The sequence below is a fragment of the Nanorana parkeri genome, unplaced genomic scaffold, assembly GCF_000935625.1.
Source record: "Nanorana parkeri isolate BGI_ZX_2015 unplaced genomic scaffold, ASM93562v1 scaffold717, whole genome shotgun sequence".
NCBI lineage: Eukaryota > Metazoa > Chordata > Amphibia > Anura > Dicroglossidae > Nanorana > Nanorana parkeri.
Window position 1 is genome coordinate 395,285 of NW_017306985.1, and position 24,303 is coordinate 419,587.

General features: G+C 41.0%; 1 protein-coding gene across 19 annotated transcripts in view; it reads right to left on the reverse strand.

Moving 5' to 3' along the window:
* DNM1 (dynamin 1) overlaps nt 1-24,303 on the reverse strand; it is a 142,028-nt gene that overhangs the window by 102,282 nt on the left and 15,443 nt on the right. For all 19 annotated transcript variants that reach the window (XR_001941625.1, XR_001941623.1, XR_001941624.1 and 16 more), the window contains exon 2: nt 292-365. Coding sequence is in view for 16 of the 19 variants with exons in the window: in XM_018564041.1 (XP_018419543.1) it covers nt 292-365 (74 nt within the window). In the remaining 3 variants the exon portion in view is untranslated. The remainder of the gene's footprint in view (nt 1-291; nt 366-24,303) is intronic.

A 24,303-nucleotide genomic window follows, 5' to 3' on the forward strand; every position in this document is an offset into this window, starting at 1 on the left:
TACTGCCCTTCCTTCTGGAGGGTGGCTATTTTTGTTCCCCATGTTCCTTGTGTGTGTTGTAAAGTAGCCACCACTCCAAGCTCACTCCTGTGATAGACTACAATCAAAATACAAATTTGTAAACTAAATGTGAGATTGTGGCATTAAGTTGGGGTGCGAGTGACCATTTATCGATTTTTTATTTTGACATGGGTCACACCAGGAATGCCCAGAATGTATCCACCATAGATCACATGCGATGTTATGGTGTCCAGAAAATACCGTACACAGTTGGCATCTTGCTTGTCTCACCTGTAGGGCTATTGACCAGCTGAAGGACAAGAGGTCTACGCGTAACAATACCAGATCCGCGAGGAAGAAAATCCCTGAAATTGGGGAAAAAAAATGGCCAGTGAGATTATATACCACAACATAAAAACAACGCAAACAGATGATTTATCAAAACTGGACAAATGATAAAATTAATGAATGAATGAAAATTGATTTCACGTGTTCCAGTTTTCATTTTAAAAAAAGCCTATGCGCATTCTTCATACATAGACATTGGGCATTGTCTGATGATGGTATTGTCTGAGGATGGCATTGTCTCAACCATTCACACCTAAGGATATAATCAAAAATGTCAAACTAATGTTACCTTGAGTAAAAAACACGTTAGTATTATAACAGAATATAACCAGAAATATAGGCAGCTTATGTTATATGCAAATGTGAACTTTTCCTGTAGAAGTTGATTTTGGCTCCACCCTTTCCTACCTCATGAGCTTCACTATTGGTCATTTAATGTGATGGGCAACCTCACTGGCAACAGGGAGGCTCAGAAGGTGCAAAGGGGTAGGGCCAAACTTGACTTTTACAAAAACAGGACTTTTAACCATGTGATAAATTCAGAATATACAGTATATTTAATCGACCTTAAGTATCTGAGTTACATCTATGTGTGTATCGCATGTTAAAACCCACTTTAACATGCAGCATTTGTGCGTTACATTCAGTCATTTATCCTAAAAGGCATCCCAATTAGGGCTGCAACAACTAATCGACATAATCGATTATTGAAAAAGTTGTCAACTTTTTCAATAATCGATTAATCGGCTTCCGATCAGTTGGCCTTGTTCACAGCTCCACACGCTGTGCGCCGTACCTCCTCCCCACCTCACGCTCGCTGCTGCCAGACCCGCCCGCATCCATGCTCCACACGCCGCACACTCACCGGCCACCCACATCCACGATCGGCACAGGGACGCGGGGAGATGTAGTAAGGAGGAGCAGGTGTGGGGTGATGACAGCCGCCGATAGACAGGCCCGATCTCAGAAGCAAGTTGCTGGAAGACTGCTCAGGTAAGCCTGCACTTTCCCACACATGGTACTCTATAATGTATTGCTGGGATTTGTATTACTCTATAGCTGATGGTACATTGTGCTGTATATTATACATAGGAATGCAAATCCCAGCAATACATTATACACTGTATGTATAATGTATTGATGGTATTTGTTGTACTCTTCTATAGCTGCTGATATTCTGCATTGCACAGTATAATGTACTATTGCTGGGATTTGTTGTACTCCTCTATAGCTGGTGATATTCTGCATTGGGCTGTATAGAGGACTACAAATCCCAGCAATAAAACATTGCTCTGCTGAATACCACCAGCTATAGAGGACTACAAAACCCAGCAATAGTAAATTATACAGTGCAATGCAGAATGCCTCCAGCTATTATGTACTATTGCTGGGTGTTTGTTGTATTCCTCTATAGCTGGTGGTATTCTGCATTCCTTGCTGTATAATTTTACACTTTCCATTTCACTATATTGCACACCACACTATCTTTCTTTTTTACTTCCACCGCTCCAAGCTTGCTCCTGTGATGGACTACAACCTCAATACAAAACTAGTAGTCCCATCACTGGAGCCTTTTTTTAAACTGTATTTTATTGTTTATCCGATTAACCAATTAATCGAACCTAATAATCGGCTAACTAATCGATTTTGAAAATAATCGTTAGCTGCAGCTCTAATCCCAATCTACATATACAACACACCTGTGCTACAAGACAATGCAATACACAAATGTGAATGTTCTGTCTGATGTATTGCATTATGTATTGTGTATGTTGAAGCTCATTAGGTGTTGCAGTGAATCGGCTGCCTTAACGCAATGCACATCGACGCATACTGCTTCATCCTGCTGTAAAGGCAGAAGTGTGACAGCGACTACTAGCTTTAAGCACTATGGAGTTTTATGGAGAACAACTCATTCAGAAAGTTTACAGCAGAAGCATTGAAGTCATTCATGACGGCTTTCCATTACATCAATTTCAGCAGAATAAGCAGAGTGAGTAAGATTTTTAAACAATTATGAGCACATAGTAGATAGAGAGAGAGAGCAAGGTTTCACACCCCAGTAAAATAGTTTGTACCCAAGATCATCTGATCAATAACCATTACCAGGTGTGCAAAGCCTGGGAAGGGGAGGCTTTTAAGAAAAAGGAAATTGCTCTCACAATGAACTTGTTATATAAAATAATTTATTACAATAGATTAAAAAAAGTATTGTTGTTTCAGACTTGATAACAAAATAGTGCGTGATACAATTGAGTTGATACAGATAGTTGCAGTCACCTAATTAATCATAAGAAAGATGAAACATGATAATATTCTTTCTTTGGATGCCTCAACATGTTTCGCTTAAATCAAGGTTTCCTCAGGAGGACGTTGATCCTCAAGAACTAATCAATATAGACCAAATCAGTAACTGTGTTGGCATGTATCTAAACATTCAAAATAAGATTTTTCTTGGAGGGAGTAGTCAAATTAAAACTTTTCACAGGGTGATCAGCCCTGATCGTATGTTACGCTGCACCATCAACATACACCTCCTGTATTAACTTGGTGGAGTCCTGTAATGTAACTTTAGATCTGGTATGTCCCTGTGCTGACCGTTACACAAGGAACTAGTGTCTGTATTGCAGGTACTAGTTACCCAAATTCTCTGAGGAAAACTTAAAGGGACGGTTTCCATTATCATACAAGTCACAGCCTGCTGGTGATTTGCCTACATTAAATTCACTGGCCTCAAATGGAACCGGTCTTCATAGCAATATGGGAGCACCAATTTCTTTTTGTAGAATATTTATTTATTATTTTTACAATGTATATACAATATAGACACACAAACATCATTATTAACAGACTTTCATAGGAAGAAAGCCAATCAATAATCAAAAATACCTACTCTTTTCTTTGCTTTTTAATGTCAACAGAAATTGTGGGTACCTATCCTGTGATCGCACAATTAACTCTTCTACCCTGCTTAGAAAGTTCATTTCTTTAATCCAATCTCTAATTTGCGGAGTATCTTGGAACCTCCAGTATCTAGCTTTTACCGTTCTTGCATCAAATAAGAAAAAATTAAATAAGCCTTTCTTGACTTCTTTATTTGGATCTGGCATAATATTCAATAGCGCAATCTCAGGCATACAAAATCCATGGACCTTGATAAGATGTACTTCTATCTTATAAACCGGTTCCCAGAAAGGTTGAATCTCTACATGTAGCATTGTAATAGGGCTGCAACAACGAATCGACTAAGTAGATTACAATCGATGATGGAAAACGTTGTCTACGTTCCTCTATAGCTGCTGGTATTCTGCATTACACTGCATAATGTACTATTGCTGGGATCTCTTGTATTGCTCTATACAGTGCAATGCAGAATACCACCAGCAATAGAGAACTACAAATCCCAGCAACAGTACATTATACAGCGCAATGCAGAAGACCACCAGCTATAGGGGAATACTACAAATCCCAGAAGAGTACATTGTACAGTGCAATGTAGAATACCACCAGCTATAATGTACTATTGCTGGGATTTGTTGTATTCCTCTATAGCTGGTGGTATTCTGCATTGTGCTGCATAATGTATTATTGCTGGGATTTGTAGTCCTCTATAGCCGTTGCCATTTTGCATTGATTGCTCTATAATATTACACTTTACATTTCACTATATTGCGCACCACACTTTTTTATTAGCTAGCCGATTATTTGAACTTAATAATCGGCTAACTAATCGGTTAGCTGCAGCCCTACATAGTACCTTTTTCTATTCCACATCTCCAACATCGATCAGATATGTTTGGGAAGATCTTATGTATTAAGGTGGGATAGCTATACGATCTTGTCAATATCTTAAAATTCCGTTCCTGAATGTAACTTGATATACTTGATTTAAACGTTAACACAAAAGAGTGTTTCCAATCATTTTGAGATACAGCCCAATTCTGTTTCCCATCCTCTCACATAGAACGGTCTATCAGAGTAAGCTTGGGTCAAGAGGATATGATATATCTTTGATAATTTATGTTTACTTTCCTTTTGGTTCATAGGGCGGGTCAAGTCTCGCCTAAGAGGTTTAGATCTCGAGAGGGAAGTAATATAATGTTTTAACTGGAGGTATGCGAACCACTGTCCCCGTGAGGAACCGCTTTCTGGAATCAGTAGAGATAAAGGATACATACCATGGCCTGAAATTGCTTGAATAATAGGCACTGGTTCTATAGCAGTTCATTTTAGAAATTGGTGGCTAGCAAACCCTGCCAGGAAATCTGGATTGATTAGTATATGTCCTATTCTATCCCAGATCTTCGTGTTCTAACTAATGGAGGTAAAGGCCCCTGTATCAACCTTTTCTGGGGACGGATCAATGGAACCAAAGTCAATTCTAATGGAGTAGCTGCTTGTTCAACAGAAAACCACAATTTATTTCTGGTAGAAGAGAACCAGTGTATGATACAGGTTAACACTGCTATCCAGTAATACAGCTCCATGTGTGGAAGAACTGCCCCGCCATCCTGTCTATGCATTACTAATATATTGTGTCTTAATCGTTACTGAGTACGTCCCCACACATATTTGATCATTGCTCACCTCAGGGTCCTAAAATAGAATCTTGGGATTCTAATCGGCATAGTTTAGAATAGATGAAAACATCGTGGCAGGATATCCATTTTAATCAACTCCATCCTTTCTATCCACAAATGCATTTTCTGACCTCAGCTATTCAATCTGTGCTGTGTCTCTACCAATAAATGCATATAGTTTAGTTCAAAAACATCCGATTCCGTACTGCCACATGTACCCCAAGGTATTTAATACTTTGCTCGCAACACCTAAAAAGGAAGCCAGCCTGGTTAGCCTCCCGTTCATATGTAGGGAGCGAAACATCCAAACATTCAGACTTTGATGCAATTATACCATAGTTACTTGATCGTCCAAATAACTCTATTTCTTTTAAAAGTGATGGAAAGCCAATAAGGGGATTGGAGATATAGAGGAGCAGGTCATCAGCAAACAACCTTGATTTGTACACCCTATGTCCCACCTCTATACCCCATATATCCTCATTCATCCTAATGGCATTAGCTAGATGCTCCATAGCCAAGATATATAATAGCGGTGACAGGGGGCAACCCTGACGTGTCCCATTAGTTATTTTAACTGGTCCTGATAGTAAACTATTGACTCTAATTCTCACAGTTGGACAGGAATATAACGCAATAATTTTTGCTAAAAACGAATGGGATAGACCAATTTGAATCAACGAGGCCTTGAGAAAAGACCAGTCAAGTCGGTTAAACGCCTTTGTCAGTGATACCGTGCACAGGTATCCCCACAACGCGTACAGGTATCTCTACGGAAGGACCAAATGTGTGACCACACCAGACAATGCGTATAAGCACACAGTTTATTCAACACAGCGAAAACAAGTAAGCACAAGGAACCAATAATAGCAAACTAAATGCAACCACAATCCTATACAAAAGGTAATAAGGCAAGTGAACCTGGGGAGCAAGGTAAAACAATGGGAGTCACGGATCAATGGTCAGGATACGAGGAGGCACCAGGATGCAGGAAACAGGTCAGAGGAAACAGGTCAGAGGCATCAGGATACAGGATACAGGAAATGACGACGATACTGTGGCACCAGGCTCACTGCAGGGAGGGATTAAATACCCTCCCAGGTAACACCAGGTGGTGCTTAATTGCAGAGCCACCTGCAGGTGAGCCCTGGAGCTGCAGGTCCTGGTTCTAGCGTCACAGCGCCACCTGGAGATGCTCAAGTCTCAGACAGCCACTGACTGTCCAGAGACCCCTGCAGGTGAGCACTTGAACTGCAGGATCTGCTCCACTTTAGGTGTCCTGGTCCCCGACAGCCTTTTCAGTGTTCAGGGATAATAGGCACATTGGAGTCTCATGCGGGCGCCTATTTGTTACTTGTTTTCTCCATGGCTGTCATCTTCATCCATATTGTTTACTACATAGTGAGTCACTGGCTCAGAACAAGAATATGTATATCCAGATTCCCAACACCTGATATGAACTTGTTTGTTCTTGGTCAGTGACTCACCAAGTATTGTAGGATTAGGATGAAGATGACAGCCCTGGAGAATGCACCCTCGAAAACAAATCAGCAAAAGGTAGCTGCCATATTTCTACATTGACAGATGCAATTTAATTGGGGGGTTCCAACTCTAGCCCATAAGGTGGAAATCCCCTTAATTTATTGCATTACTTATTATGATTATAGTAATAGAAAAATATGAAGAAAATTATAAAGAAAAACAATTATCTAAAGTTAGGCTTCAACCCTTATCCATAGAAATGTTTAAAACTGATTTACAAGTTGCTCAACTTATAACATATCTTCCCTTTTATAACAAAAAGTCTTAAAGAAAATCTGTTGCTTACCACAAATATCTTTAAAAACGCCATGCCTGCAAAGCAGTAAAGGAATACTTACCTCTCCCACTAGTCACGCCACTGATCACAGCTCTGATCCCTGCAATCCTTGGGTAAATGCTCACAGGAATGTTGATCTCCTGGATCCCCTACAGCTCTCACTGGTTCCCCCTGCTACCTCCACTCATTACAAGATTACACTAGTGAAGTTGAGATCAGCAGGAGGAACCAGTGAGCAATGAGGGGACCCAGAAAAGCAACACTTCTGGAGATGGCAGTCTCAGAAGAAACATCAGCTAGGAATTAAGCTAGCCATGATGAATAGACAAACTTCAAGCCATGAAGTGGCCCTGTCTACACCACATGGCTTGACAACAGCTGATTTTGAAATTGAAGGGGATGGGTGGGAAATTGTTGCCCAACAGTGACTGCGTCCAATCCAACAGTAAAAAAGCCTACCTCCTACTAGCATGCTGTAGAGAAGGAAGGATGTTGTGCCTGTGCTCATCCCAATATTGACAGCTTTGATATGCATAGAAGGAAGAGTGGCAGCATACATATTTTGTTTGAAGCTGTCCCCCAAAAAAAGACTGTTAAGAACCTGTGGACCCCCTTATACAGCAGTATGATCACAGAAAGGTTTATTTTAATTGTGCTGGGTGCACATTATATGATCAGTTCAAATGCAAATAATGGTTAACAGAGGTCTTTAATGATCACATAGCTATACATTCATCTTATCCATCTGCAACTTAATCAATATCCCAAGGATCATATGTGTCCTTCTCCTCTGCTGGAGCCCTGTGTAATCACTCTCCTCTTAATTATTTACGTTCAGAGGGCTGCCAGCCAGGAAACGGAGTGTCATGTGTGATCTGGTTAGACAGATACACATGGATGGAAGGCCAAAGAAAACCACAAATCATACAGTAGCATAACAAAGACCATGCCTCTGACATAAATATTTGTTAAGTAACAAATAAGGCAGATTGTCCATCTGCATGTTCCCTGTCTATATCATGCATGCAGCACACCTTGACTACTCATTTGCATGTAGTTCCTAGTACTGCCCATGTGCCAACCTGAGTTCCATTGTGCAGGGAACAACAAGAGGCACATTCAAGTACTTACATTAGATGTATTTAAAAATAGCGTAAAAACATTTGTAATGAATACACAACTGCATTTGATAGTGTTGTGCTTATATCTGCCTGGAGTTCAGCTTTATATATACACAACTGTTTTATGCTGGCAACTACAAATCTAATTTGTGAAACTAAACCAAAAAACACTTTGAAGCCCTGGTATATGATTTACAAAATGATGCACTTCCTTCACTGGACTAACAGCAACTGCCCCCTGGTTACTTCTCCGGTTCCCTTTAACCTATGAACTTACAAAGATGAGTTAAGAGCTGTGACTGCGTAATCCCTGGATAGATGGTAGAGTAATCTTGTTGTGCATAATATCAATCTGCACCTTTAAGGTAAAGCCGGATTAAAGGCCAGAAGAAGAACGAGAGAGAGAAAGAGAAAGAAAGAGAGGGACTGGAGCAGTCACTATTGAGAGGAGGGATGGAAAAGTCTACAAATATGAATGAAAAAGGAGAAAATACTAAATAACAATGGTGTGGAAAGGGAAAGAAAGACAATAGTCAAAGAAGGAGGAGCTAAAACCCAATGTGACCCAGTCCAATAACTGTACTAAAGGCCAACAGTCACAGCTGTAATCAAACACCGTGACGCCTTACACACAACCTGATGAAGATATATTTTTGCACAAGCTTCAACCTTGTGTCCTGTGATTATTTTAGCAGAAACTAATGTTAGCATTTGTTATTACAGTCAGCGTGTGGTCTACTTTATATGTAGAGCTACTTTATTTTTTTCCAAAAAGGAAGCATTCCAGGGAATCATATGATAACATACAGTTTGCCAGTGCATGTTGGTGCTTTTGCATAAGAATAGCTCCTATTTACATGTACAGACCAACAAACATAAAGATGGGTTCATGTTTTCTGCACTCTATACAGTTCTATGTCTGAATTTGGCCTTACATGTCCAGGGGTAAACAGCAGGAAACTAAATGAGGACAAAGTTATGAAAACTGCTTACATTTGAAGCTTGTTACAACTCCTTTAAACCTTGTCTCCCCTAGTATTGTCCTTTATGCGCCTTATGGTAAATACTCCCCTTTATACAGCATCTCCTTATTACATTTAAAGCAGAGCTCATATAGGAAAAAAACTGCTTGATTATTCCGCACAGGCTGCAATCCCATCAGCAATGGTTGCAGACTTTTCAACTTGCCCATTTGCTTCTTTTTTTTTTTAAACTATAAAAAAAATCTGCCGATATAGTTTAAAATACATTATGTGGCCAAATAGTTGACACCTGTCCATCCCACCTCTATGAGCTTGTGGGACATCCATTCCCAAAACCCTCTGTAAAGAGTTGCCCTCTTGCACCCATCCCCTGCAGTTATGACAGCCTCCACTGTTCCGAGAAGGCTTTTACATACTCTTGGAGTGTGTCTGTGGAAATTTGTACCCATTCTGCCAAAACAGCAGCTATGACATCAGGCCTGATGATGGCAAGATGACCTGGCTTGGAATTGTTGTTCTAGTTTATCCCAAAGGTTTTTAATTGGGCTGATGTGAGTTGAGGGCTTTGTGTTGGCTGCTCGAGTTCCTCCACGCCAAATCCATCAAACCAGGATTTTATGCAGCTTACTTTGTTCACAAGGGGCACAGTTATGTTGGAAATAAAAAGGGCCTTCCCCACTGCTACCACAAGGTTTAAAGTGCACAATAGTCTAACACGTCTTTGCACTGTGTGTTGTAGCATTAATGAACCCTTCACTGGAAACGATTGAAGTCAATTAATTGGAGGGATGTCGACATTGCTTTGGCAATATAGTGCACGCACATATCGTTTTATATCTTGAAGATCTAATAATTGAAATTGAAATAAGTGTGGGCATCATAAAATGCCAGTAGAATGAAGGCACCTTTAAATATTAGTAAAAGGTAGCTTTGACTGATGGAAAGTAGTGTTAACTATTAAGTGTATGCAAAGTAGCTCCACTGTGATTGGCTATGATCCTTTGGCGTGAGCGGGCGAAGGCAATTCAGCCTACAAGGCTAAACAGTGACATTCCCCAAGTGCGCATCAGAAGAAGTTGCCCATCAAACCTCAAAAGTTGTTGAAATTGTTTTTTCACAGATTTATTGGCAGTCTGATCTAGCCAGCTAAGGTATGTTACTTTATTGGGCTATGCCAAGACAGGCATTCCACTTTTCAGGTGTCCTCACAGTGTGACTGTGACTGGCACTGGTTATGTTTTTAGTTATGTTGAAAATAGAAATAAAGCTCTGGACTGGCTCTTTTCCAAGTCAAAAGAGATGTATCGGGTAAACTTTTGTATTCCATAGTTCTCTTTAGGGTCACGGGAGACATATACTAACATCCTCCCGTGACCCAAAACTCAGTATACAGCAGGTTATTGCCCGCTATATACTGAGAGTGCCACAGCCGGGACTGTTCCCGACAATGCTGTTGAGATCCACCCAGCTGGCTGATTGGCAGAGCAGAGCCAGTTGTGCCTGCCCCCTCCTCCGTCCGTTCCTCCAGTCAGCACTGGAGGATCGGAGAAGGGAGGGGGGAATGCCTGCGGGGAGCGGTGACTGATAGCTACGGCTCTCTGCAGGGAGATGATCAGGAAGTGAGCGAGCGATGGTATGTGTTCGCTCACTTCCCAATCTATAGAGTTGACGTGTGACAGTTTCAATGTCACACGTTGGCTCTAACTGTGAGGAGTAGTGTAAATCACTAATAGTTAGTTCTCCTTTAATTGTTGTCTTTGTCTTTTAAGGGGCAAGGTTACATATTAACCTTGGGGTTCACTAGGTTTATTTTTCTAATCAGTCAAGACACACCATAGATTCAGGTAGAATTGGGCCCATGCTACTCAATTCTGGTTTCATTTGATGCATAATTAGCTTGAGGATTTATCCAGCACTACAATACATCTTGGAAATGGCCTTTTCTTTAGATGCATTAGTGAACGTAGACTAAAAAATATATTTCTGACTTGTTGAGCAAATGTGGGAAGCGGGGACATGTTTTGGCAAACAACTCATACAACTGTATTGCTTCACAGTCAGCTGAGCGTGTTGTCTGGCAACCACAGAATGACTAATATATGATTTATATACTGTACATCCTGGTGTACATAAACACTGCATAGAATAGTATGCATCAAGTCTTCCCATATAACAAACAATGCTCAAGAGTGGAATATGAAATGGATATGAAATCTCCAACCTCTCCAAACTGTTTTGCATGTTGTTAGACAGCAGAACTGAAAGCAATCAATTAAAAGAGGGAGCTGCAGTGATGTTAGATTTGAGGGGATTATTTGTTGGCAGCTTCTTGTTTTTTTAGTATGGTAGCTATGATATTTTACTGATACTGGTAGAAACCAACATTTACATTTGTGCACTTGTAGTTAGGGGTCTTTGGATCAATCTACCCAAAGCTGATGTATTTTCCTTTTCCGTGTTAACTGTCCATGAAGGATTTATTACAGAGAGGCAGCAAATGGAGTGAGGCTGAATCAGGACCCCAAACAGGGAGATGCAAGATACCCTTAAAAGCGGAACTCTGGCCAAATCGTATTTTTATGTTTGTGATTGTTGTCTTCTTCCTCATTGCATAACCCCTAATATGACCTCCATAATGTGATCTGTTTAATCTGGAGCAGAAAATTAGCTAAACATGCATTGCCTATAGAGTCACTATTCACGAGTGAGAGCGTTGACCATTGTACTATAAGTGATAACCATCAAACATCTCTCTAGGTACAGGAATAACGCTAGATATCTTTTAGTGCTGCAGCAACATTGTATCCTAGACCCAAACCAATCTTAGGTACCCAGAATGGGGTGCACATTCCACCTATGGTGACTTAATTCACAGTTCAGTATCATAATAAGGTTATCCAAATGTATCGAGAACCACATCCTGAATGCTAATCTAGGTATACTTTTCTATTCTGTCATCCACCATTTCTCTGCTGCAAGGAGCTACACATGGAAAATGCAAATCATTGTTTAAAGAGTGGAAAAAAACACATAAAATAGGCCTCTAAAAGAGTATAAACTTTGTGTGTGACATTTGTCACACGTAAGTCATCACCGGTGCACCTAGAAAGACTAGGTATAAATCTGTCACTTCTTTAACTGTATGTAAATAACACAAAGGTAGATCCTGATATTGAGCAAACAGCTAAAGACGGGGACACAGGAAAATCTTTTGTAGGCAGAACTAGTAGGGCTTTTTTTTTTTTTTTAACATAACATACAGTATATTATAACCAAAGAAATGAAGTTAAACACCAAAATCAGACCAAGTCAAATAAAAATTCAGGGAAGCACCCATGATTTGTACCCCATGACCCAGTCACCCTATTTATAAAAACATTTCCTGTAATTTCAGAGTCCTGATATGTCTAAGGCCCCATTCACACTGAGCGACATGAAAATCGGGCGATATTCCGCGCAATTTTATATGTGCGATATTGCGCTACTTGTCGCGCAACTTTTTCCTATTGGGCTGTATGCAATAAGGAGCAAAATCGCTCGAAATCCGCAGAAAAAAGGGTCATGTAGGAGCGACAAGCTACAGCGACGAGCTACAAGCGATATTGAGCGGCGAGATGTGAACAGCTCCATTGAAATGGATTGGAGAAGCTACATAGAGCGATATCGCGTGGAAATATGAGCGATATCGCTGCAAAAATCACGCTATAAATCGCTCAGTGTAAATGGGGCCTAAGGCTGGCCATACACCTATCAATTTTTTCGTTCAACCCGCTGGCTGAATGAAAAAAAATGGACCCAATTTCTCCATCAACACAAACAGCGTGTCGATCGAGGAATCCCCGGTTTACATTGTATCCTGACAGGTGCCGCTGGCACCTGTCAGAATACCCGATCGGTGCGGGCAGCTCATTGCCTGCTGGCTGTGATCGATCAAAAATTTTCCAGCTGGCCCCTTCAATCAGGTGATTAAGGAATGCAGGCTGAAAGGCAGCCAACAGCCCCACAATGTGCAAATTTCAGCCGGTGCATTCAAAACCCTCCAAAACACGACCAGTGTATGGGCACCTTAAGGCTCTTCCCCTTCTTTACCCACCTTTACTATAGACTCCCTGGCGAGGGGGAATTTTTTTTTAAAACTGGAGCAGACAAAATCTGGAGCAGCTGTGCATGGCAAACAATCAGCTTCTCTCTTCATTTTGTTCAGCTAAGATTTGAAAATAAAAGAGATTGGTTGTCATGCACAGCTGCTCCAGATTTTGTCTGCTACAGTTATAAATTCCCTTCCCTGTGTTCAGTCTTGGGCTATGCAGCAACTACTTATGCATTCCCACGGTTGCCAACTTTCCTGGGATAAAATACCAGCATTATGGTTTCTTTCTTATCAATGATGCTGGCACTAAGTCCCATTTTGTATCAGACAGGTTGATAAGACCTAGGTGGCAACCCTAAGGCAGAGGGAGGATGGTAGCCATTTTACTGTACAGTCATACGGGAAAGTCACAATGTTATTAGTCGTCTTATATTTTGTTGTAGACTAAAAAGAGCAGCTGGAGTGGGCAGGCTGAAGAATGGTTGGATATGGGAAATGCATTTAGTATTATTATAGTATTACAGATATTTGTAACAATAGAGAAAGTGTAAAGTTGCTCCTCTCTTTTTGCAAATCATCATTCAGGCCAGGTTCACACCATTTTCTGCAACACAGTGCATTAAGGGCTTGACCACACCAAATGCGTTGTGTTCCAGAGCAGTAGCTGCTGGAACGCATAGCAATCGCACACTAAACTTCCCCCTTCATTCTGGGGTGAATTAAATGGCACCGCGGCCACGCCCCCACCCTCATTACGATTAGGACACGTGGCAAAACATTCCGCTCCACTGCGAATGCAAAAAAATGCTGCATGCTCTATTTTTTGCGTTTGCAGTAGACCAGAACGCAGGCAATGTTTTACCACGCGTCCGATTGCACTGCGGCTGGGGGGGCGTGGCTTCATTGACTTCAATGGATGGACACGACCCCTCCCGCCCCAGAACGAAGGGGGAAGTTTAGTGTGTGACTGCTGTGCGTTCCAGCAGCTACCGCTCTGGAACACACCACAATTTGTGTGAACAAGCCCTAAAATGGGCTTACAGGTACAGTCCAGTGCGTTCCAGTGCATTTGCATGTGTTTGTGACACATTTCCATGCGTTCCAGCGCATTCCAGACCAGAGAAAATGAGACAAGCAGTATTTTTTTCGCCTGGTCTGGAACGGACTGCGCTGGTGTGAACAGAGTCTAGAAATACCATAGGGATACATTAGGATGCATTTTAGGTCAGGAATCAATCTGGTCTGGTCTGGAGATGATCTGGATTAGGTGTGAACCTGGTCTTAAAGTACCTCTTCCTTATTACCCTCAACATTTTTCAGTGGTGGGAAGAATATTTAGAGAAGTTCTGTAGACAAGCACATACAGAGATGATAAAATAGTAGGGATGCAGCTTGGGTTTTGGGTCAGCTAAGAGTAAGAAGTATCCTGAGGTCCAGAAGGGCAGTCTTTCAACTGCGACATTTGCTAGAAATGTTGGACTGTCTGCCACAATTTTGGGTTCATTTGAGCTCTTGTGGGCTAAATTCTACCTTTGTGCTTCATAACTATATTTGTTGCTGGTGTTAGAAATTAATTTAGAATTTGGTCAGAGCCTTTTATTATCCCCAGTCTAGTCTAATACACAAGTACATGTAGCTTACATGACATATAGAAAAAAAATGAAAGTTCCAATTTGCTTAATCATTTAATAATTTTATAGCTCTCAACAATTTTTACAACGTGTTTCCTTGTTCTGAAGCCTGGAAAGCACAGTGCTTGATGAAGTGGATGTGGAGGAATTTGGGTTGTGAGTCAGGGTACATGCAAGCTTAAATGTCGTGAATATTGAGAAGAGGATTTCAGGAGGTGTGTGCTCCCTCAGCAAGGCCCCAGTTGGGGGCTTGACTAAAGGTGCCCATACACCTTACGATTATCGTACGATAATCGTATGCGATCGACTTTTCGTACGACAATCGTAACGTGTGAATAGAGTGCCCGACCGATAGTACTGTACAATCGTACGACTTTTGACGGTCAAGCATGTTTGAAAACTTTGGTTGATCGTACGATGTTCGCATGGTTGGTGGCGTTTCCGTCCGTCAAAAGTCGTACGATTAACACTGCGCGTGCGCAAACGAAAATAATTGCGGTCAATTACCGCAAGTCGTCCAGGTGTTTTTTTCTAACTACCGCTGATTGAACCTTGCGATAATCGGGGCAGGATGGGGCCGTCGTACGAAAATCGTACGACGGTTCGATCATCGGACGAAAAGTTTCATCCGATAATCGTAAGGTGTATGGGCACCTTAAGCCACAGCACATCCTCTGAACTGCAGTGACCCAGAGGAGTTTCATAAGAATTTTGATTGTGCCAATACTTCTTACCCAGCTACCTGATCGCATACCCAGGAGTATCACTGGGCTTGACAAGTGTTCAACATTGTTGGTTTATATGTGATATGCTTGCACTGAAAGCGTACCTACACATAAGGCAGAAACATGTCAGTTGAACCTCCCTGTACACATGCTCCAATGCCTATTCAAACAGCATGACCATAAGCACCACATTTCTATGTGCTGCATGTACTTTTTAAAAGCTTGTTTTCATTATGCTGACCCTTTTGATATACAGACTTTGATCCAAGTAGCAGTCTACTGTATATGCAATTATCAATACTTTTAAATGGTGATGGTTAATCTTCTATGCCTACAGCAAGTTTTTCTGCATAAGATGAGAATGATTTTGGATTTCACCGTCAGAATGAAAACTGCCCGGGTCACTCAAGGCAATTTTAGATACAAACGTTCCAGTGGAAGAGGCACTCGCAGGTAATGTATTGAGGCAACATAGACACATTTATTGGCCACAAAGACTCCGCTAAAAATTATACACTGAATGATCACTTTAAGCTATATAGTTTTTGGATACAATTGGGCCTTTAAGTCCTACGTTTTCCTGTTAAACCTCAGAGGAGAAACACTCCAAGTGTGTTGTAATTTTCATTTTAACTGTTTTTATACATGTTGGCTCATTGAGGGCTATTTAATTCTTTTCTGATAAACACCATTTTCTATGTTGTACTTGTAGATCAAGCTTTTTATATCCCTGATATCATATATGTTGCATGTGTGGTACCAAACAATTGGCACAATTCTTTTACCTGGTATCAAACATTGGAAACAATGTGCTTCTATTACAGACTATGTACAGCCATGTAATAGCTTACAGCAAACAATCAGCTGTCATAATTGAATATTCTATCTCCTATTATTTAATTGATTGCTATATTGTTACTCCTGCACAGTGGGCATCATCCTTGTTTATTGCTGTTTAGACATTATTTAATATCTATAAGAACTGCAGTTGTAATTTGCCTCTCCAACCAAACAGCCACCCTCAATAAAAAATATCCCATGTGACAGGACTGAGTGCCCCCCAGCCAGAAACTGGGCTGGGTCCTATGCATAAGACTCGAAATCTTCTCAGAGCCTGATGGGGAAATAGGAACCATCCGTTGCCATGGAAACAAGGCAGCAAAGTAGAGAGAGGGCTGAGATACTGTCATTAAAGATAACTGTCACAGTGATGGTGCCGTGCCTTAAAGTGAGAGAATCACTGAGGATAATGTGAGAGGAAAATGAGGCGGAAAGGGTAAGGAAAAGGAAGATAGTGATAAGGAAGCAATGGAGATAAGACTTAGTCCTCCCTCACTGAAACAAAGAGCACTAATAAGAATTTGAGGTCTGAGCACTCACAAACACAACTGAACAGGTGTCTAAAATCAGGAGCAATTTATCCTATGAATTGTATTATAATATGTACATATGTTCATTTCCACAAGCTTTGCACTTCTCTAAGCCCAGAGAGGGGAATTTATCAAAACTGGAGCAGACAAAAACTGGAGCAGCTGTGCATGGCAACCAATCAGCTTCTATCTTTCATTTTCATATCTTAACTGAAGAAACTGAAGAGAGACGTTGATTCGTTGCCCTGGGCAACTGCTCCAGATTCTGTCTGCTTCAGTATTGATAAATTCCCCCATCTGGGTGTAAATTCCCCCATCTGAGTGTTTTTGTTTTGCGAGATGCATCAGCATTGAACTAATGACAACATAATGCATCTTTCATGTAAGACATTCATTTGTTTCTGTACATATAGATTATATGTTAAATGAGTTAAAAGAGAACTATGGCCAAACCTTTTTTGTTCTCTTTAGGGTCACAGGAGGGCATTTACTAATGTCCCCCTGTGACCCAAAACTCAGTATATAGTGGGGCCTGCTATATCCAGACAGCTGACTATAGTATTGGGATCCACCCTGCTACCTGATGGACAGCTGGCTCTGTCTCTTTAGAGGCAGAGCCTGCTGTGCCCGCCCCCTCCCCGCCTGTCTCTCCAGTCAGCGCTGGAGGATCGGAGAGGGTAATCCCTGCGGGGAGCAATGACTGGCATTGTGATCGCTCATTTCTCCATCAATAGAGTCGATGTGTAACAGCTGCAGTACCGCATATCAGCTCTAAATAATGGGATGAGTGTATTTCACAGAAATGTATAACAGATAGACTTTTCTCCAGTCATTTTTGTAACTGAATTTGTATAAACTTTCTAAACCACCTTCTGCCATCTCTCCAATTGTAAACCTAGCAAGCTTGTTGCCTTGGTGTAACCCTTGCCCTCCGATCTCTCATTTATTCCAAACATCCCTAGACCCTAGCACTTATCTCCAAAATGCACCCAATTCCTATCTCAAGAGACCGGTCAAGGTTTCATTCATATTTTCTTAATTTGTTGCCTTTATAAATGCAACTTCTTATTCTTCTGCTAAGAAGACTCTCGCCTCCACAATTCTCTGCAAGTCTATTTTTCCAACCACCCCTCATCTTTTCCCCTTTTTGCCATCCTCCTCAATGGCTTCCAATCAACCTAAGAATATAATTTAAGCTATTCAAGATACTATGCCCACTCTACTCTACCTATATTTCTCAATGGAGAGATCCAGTTGCAGTTAGATACAGTGTATCTAAAGCTAACATGTTTCAAGTTTTGTATGAAGTGAAAGCTTAGCTGTTATTGCTTTCTCTACCCCCTGTTGGGGAGATTTGGCCAATTGATTTGTCCTGGGGAACACATTGTCATTGTGTCAGAATGTAATGAAAAATCAAACAGTTGACAGATCAGGGGGTGTGAGGACATTTTCAAATGAGAACACTTGTTCCAGTGACACAACTTAGAGCAAACAATCCCATGTTAAGTCATGCAATCTTACACAACTACATAAGGATCATGCTGAAATTCTGACCTACTGAGGGCTTTGGTTAACAGGGAGAAACTTTAATTTGTTTGGATTCAGTGCAGTACCTTAAAGTGACACTAAATTCAGGAGTTAAATCTTAAAAAAAGCAAACAAGTACTTTAACTATTAACAAAAATGTATCTTATTTGTAGATCACTCATCTGTAGATCCTCAAAAATCATCTCTGAATTGGTGCTGACACTGTCCTTCCTTCTGGGGGGTGGCTACTTTTTTTCCTCATGGTCCCTGTGTGTGTTGTAAAGTAGTCACCACTCCAAGCTTGATGGAGTATAATCTCATACCAATTTGTATTGAAGTTATAGCCCATCCCAGCAGTGAGCTTGGAACGGTGACTACACCACACACAGGGACCATGAGGAAAAAAATTAGCCCCCCTCCAGAAGGAAGGACAGTGTCGGCAGATGATTTGAGGATCTACAGCCGAGTGATACATAAATAAGATACATTTTTGTTAATAGTTAAGTACTTTTTTCGTTTTTTGTTTACATGTTCTAATCCACATTTTAAGCCTGAAAATTACTTAAAACCCCCAAACAGTATATATTTTCTGAAAGCCAGGACCGTGTAGAATAAAACCTTGGTAGTTGCAAATTTTTATGTTGCACGACATTAGGGCAGCTTATTATGAAACCTGAAAATTTAGTGAAAAATGCACTTACATTAAATGTAGTGCCCCAAAACACTATACAAAACTTTTTTTTTTATAAAATAAAAAGATGAGGTTACAACGAGTAAATAGATACCCAACATGTCCAAATTAATCATTGTGTGGGTCCGTAAAACCGCAACAAAATTCAGTACTCCAAAAACTCCATAGATGACTCTTTAATAGCCCCTACAGGTCTTCAGTTTTGAGAAACACGTAAATATTTGCCCTATGAAGAGGTGAGTAGAGATCTGGATGAAGGGAGGCCGGTGGATGTGGTATGTCTGGATTTTGCCAAAGCTTTTGACACAGTACCACATAAACGCTTAGTACACAAGCTGAGATGTATGGGCATAGATGAAATGTTGTGTACATGGATAGAGAACTGGCTACAGGAACGTGTCCAGAGAGTATTGATAGATGACTCCTTTTCAGATTGGTCTATGATTTAAAGTGGCGTGCCCCAGGGTTCTGTGCTAGTCCCCATATTGTTTAACCTGTTCATTCACGCTATAGGGGAAGGTGTTAAAAGCCATGTTTCTGTGTTTGCTGATGATACTAAAATTGGGTGGGTAATAGACACGGACTTAGACACTATAACATTACAGGAGGACCTGGATAAAATAGGGGAGTGGGCAACTATATGGCAGATTTAAGGTTTAATGTTGAAATATGTAAAGTAATGCATTTTGGGGTCAAAAACAGGCAAGAGGAATACATATTAATGGGTACTCCACTAGGGAAGTCAGAAATGGAAAAAGATTTAGGGGTCATTGTAGACCACAGATTGAACAATAGCATGCGATGCAAGGTTGCAGCAAACAAAGCAAGCTGTCTTGTATTAAAAAGGGAATGTACTGTAGAGACAAGGTAATCATTTTGCCACTTTATAGATCAGTGGTTCGGCCTCATCTTGAGTAAGCGGTTCAATTTTGGTAATTGATCCACAGAAAGGATGTGCTTGAGCTGGAGAGAGTCCAAAGAAGGGCAACTAAACTAATTAAGAGGCTGGAGCACCGTAACATACAGGGGTACAGGTACTCTTAAAAACTAGACCACACAGGGACCCGTGCACACACACACAATCACATACAGACACAAAGGTTGAACTTGATGGACCTGTGTCTGTATTCAACCTCAAATACTATGTAACTATGTAACATATGTTAAGTGGTTTAAATGCCTCAATACAAATTAATGGCAGTACACTCCAAATGTGTGCTGGCAGTTTGTAAGGCATTCGGGAAGCTTTTGCTTTGAATTATTTCCTTCAAAAAAACAAAAATAAATCTGTTATAAGGAGTTTTGAATGCTTTAGATAGCCCACGTCAATGAGGCCTAAAGGTTAGCATTGACTTTTCATTCCGCTGTACAAGTAGCTCTCAGTACGCATGTTTCTTTTTGTAAACACGTGTATAAAGTCCTTTACACATGTGAAATTTACTGCTTCGAAATAATGACTAATGTGTAAACTGAAAAGAAAAAAAACTATTCTACAGGGACTTCATAAATGAAGGACAAAGAGTATTGATCCAATTTATCAAAACTGGGGGAAGTGTAGAATGGAGGAGCTACCAGTCTGAAAGAAATATTGGGGCTTCAGAAGAATGTAGTATGTAAATGTAATATTTATTACACTGTAAACAGCCAGGGCCTGTGGGAGTAGGAGGGAGTGTTTGATGAGACCTTGCTGGCTTTGGGAAGGTAACAGCCAATTTCCCTTTGTTTCCACAATCACAAAAAAGATGCAGTGGTCAGAATATAGATGTAGGATCTAAGAACATGTCACAGGTTCCTCCTTTTCTAAAACTGTTATAAATGAACTCCATAGCTGTTGGGGCTAGTCAGCTTTAAACAAAATAGTATGGACTGCAGATCAGGCTGGTATGAGCTATACCACCTAACAAATATGGGCCTTTCTATGCGATAAAAAATAAAATAAAAGGCCAGCCTATCTAAAGCTTATATTTTAGTTTTTGGTGAATGCTGGCCATGGTCAGTTACTTCTATCTCTGTCTGGTGATAGCCCTTATCAGGGGCTCCTGCGTTTCCTTGCTGGATTTTACGAACTCACGTTTAGTTTACTAATTTGTATTCAGATTGTAGTCTATCACGGGAGTGAGCTTGTAGCGGTGACTACTTTACAACACACACAGAGACCATGGGGAACAAAAGTCGCCACCCTCCAGAAGGAAGGACAATGTCATCATGAATTCAGAGATGGTTTGAGGATCTACGGCTAAGTGATACACAAAAAAGATACATTATTGTTAACAGGGTGCCTGAATGCATTTTTAAGACTAAACTCCTGACTTAAGTGTCACTTTAAGTAGGGCTGCATATTAGGGATCGGCCAATATCGCCACATTTTTAAATTATCGGTATCGGTCAAATGTACTGATATTACTGATATTAAACATATATATTATACCAAAAAAGCAGCAGATAACAGGGGAAGCAATAGCCAGCCTGCTATTTTAAATTGCAATAGCCAACAGTAGGCTGGCTATTATACCCTCCCTTTGCTTGCTGTCAATCAGCAGAGGAGAGGACCTGAAGGAGAACTTTCTCCTTCAGGTCTGCTCCTCTGCTGATTGACAGCAGGCAGTGGGCGGGTTTAATAGTCAGCCTGCTATTGCAATTTAAAATAGCCAATAGCAGGCTGGCTATTTCATTGCCCACTGCCTGCTGTTTACATTCAGCTGTCGACTTGCCCCCGGCAGATTAATGTGGTGGGGGCAGAGTATAGGTATCAACCGATATCAGGCCACTGCCTGCTGTTTTCATTCAGCTGCTGGATGTAAACAGAATATCGGTACCTGATATCGGTTATCGTCCTATAAGTTGGCCCATAATCAGTATCGGTTCTGAAAAAATCCATATTGGACTCAGGCACATCTGCAGCTAGCTATCCCATGCACCTGGAAATTACGGCAATGAGGGACCTGGATGGGGAGCTTAGATGGGTACACTTTGCTTTAACGGGTAAGAAAAGAAAAAAAACTCCTGGCAATATGGGTTAAAAGGGAAGTGACTGGAGACAAAATTATCATGGAAATGTTTTAAAAGGCATAATAAAAAAGTAAAAGGAACTGGTCAACTTTTTCATGGAATCTACTAAGCTGCTGAACCTACTGCTTTTCTCTTTTAGACTTTACTGTAGCATAAGTGCAGCAAAAAAGATCATTCAATTCTCTGTGGATAAAATGAAACAGTCATAGAGATCTCACACACCACCAGACCTGCTATAATTTCCTTCCCAACTCTGCAGACCAGTGGATGCATCTCATGCATGGTAAATCATTGCCAACAGGTGGAACAATCGGCCTCCACACATACACTATATTGCCAAAAGTATTGGGGCGCCTGCCTTTACACGCACATGAACTTTAATGGCATCCCAGTCTTAGTCTGTAGGGTTCAATATTGAGTTAGCCCACCCTTTGCAGCTATAACAGCTTCAACTCTTCCCGGAAAGGCGTCCACAAGGTTAAGGAGTGTGTCTATGGGAATGTTTGACCATTCTTCCAGACACGCATTTGTGAGGTCAGGTACTGATGTTGGACAAGAAGGCCGGGCTCGCAGTCTCCTCTCCAATTCATCCCAAAGGTGTTCTATCGGGTTGCGGTCAGGACTCTGTGCAGGCCGGTCAAGTCCCTCCACCCCAAACTCGCTCATCCATGTCTTTATGGACCTTTGCTTTGTGCAATGGTGCGCAGTCATGTTGGAACAGGAAGGGGCCATACCCAAACTGTTCCACAAAGTTGGAAGCATGAAATTGTCCAAAATGTCTTGGTATGCTGATGTCTTAAGAGTTCCCTTCACTGGAACTAAAGGGCCAAACCCAACCCCAATCACTAACAATTGACCGTGAAATATTTAGTAGCAAGGAAATTTCAAGGATGGACTTATATCACGGTACCACGCTTGAATTCACTGAGCTTCTGAGAGCGACCCATTTTTCACAAATGTTTGTAGAAGCGTCTGCATGCCGAGGTGCTTGATTTTATACATCTGTGGCCATGGAGGTGATTGTAACACCTGAATCCAATGATTTGGAGGGGTGTCCCAATACTTTTGGCAATATAGTGTATATCTGCTTAGCTGAAACGCTCTACAATCTGATATCAAATGCGTCTGATGCTCTAAAAGGCTCAGTATCGATTTCTAGTAACTCCCTAGACAACCTGCCACAGCAGGAGAATTTTGCATCACTCGCTGTGTATGGCTGATCTAAAACTACAATGAAAGCAACACATCTCCCTATTATGAAAGCTACACCTTATCTGTAACAATGCAAAATATCTGTATGCCCTGTTTACATATCAACAACAACAAATTAAAGTAAAAAACATACTAAAGATCTAATCTGATTATAAATCTTAGAGAGGCACATATGTATCAAAGCTTGCAGAATCAGTGCAAGACTCCATGATGATGCAGCCAAATCATGACAAATGTGTGAATGTGATTCAGATAAGGAATACCATTAGCATACATTAACCATCTGCAGCAGAAAATCAATGTGATCATCTGCTAAACGGGAATCTATGGTGTGAAATTCACACAATATCTATTGAGGTGCAGGGAAAAGAAGTGCTATCTCTAAGAGGTAAACACCGCTTCAACTTAGCGTCAATGTTTACAAGTATATTAGCATTTTAGCAAAGATATATATTTAGTTATTATTTCAACATTTATTTTAAAGGAGAAGTATTGGGAGAGTCAAATATGCTCTTCCCAATACTTAGAGCCGGCGTGCGACACTCCAGATGTCACACGCCAGTTTTTTACCAGGAGTTGAATGATCATGTGACCACTGATTGCTCAGCAGAGAGCAGTAACTGTTAGTCACTGCTCCTCACACAGATTCTCCCCTCCCCTCTCTGTTCCTCTGTTGGAGGGACAGAGAGGGGATGGGGTGTGCACAGCTGGCTCTGGCTCTTGAGAGGCAGAACCAGCTGTCAATCAGGTAGCTGGGTGGATCCCAACAATATTAAGATCCTTTTCTGGCTGTAGCGCGGCTCTGCACTGTCAGCATATAGCAAGCAGTAGACCATTATATACTGACTTTGGGTCACAGGAGTGCATTATGTGGCCCAAAAGAGAAGTAAAGCCAAAAAAAGGTTTGTCTTTCCTTCTCTTTTAAGGGACGATTCACACAATAATGTTGCAATGCATGCATTTTTCTGCACTGCGTCAGACAGTCCATTCAAAATATATGGAATGTCAATGCATCTCAATGTGCACAAAATGATTTGCTTTATTTTTTAAGTGCAGAACAACACAATTAACAGAGCAGATGAATTAGGGTTTTGTGTTGCACAAAAATGCAATGCCTTTCAGTGCATTGTAGATGTGCAATGGGGTGCAATTAACTTTGCCTTGCAACGTTCATCTACGGCTCCTTACCATGCATTT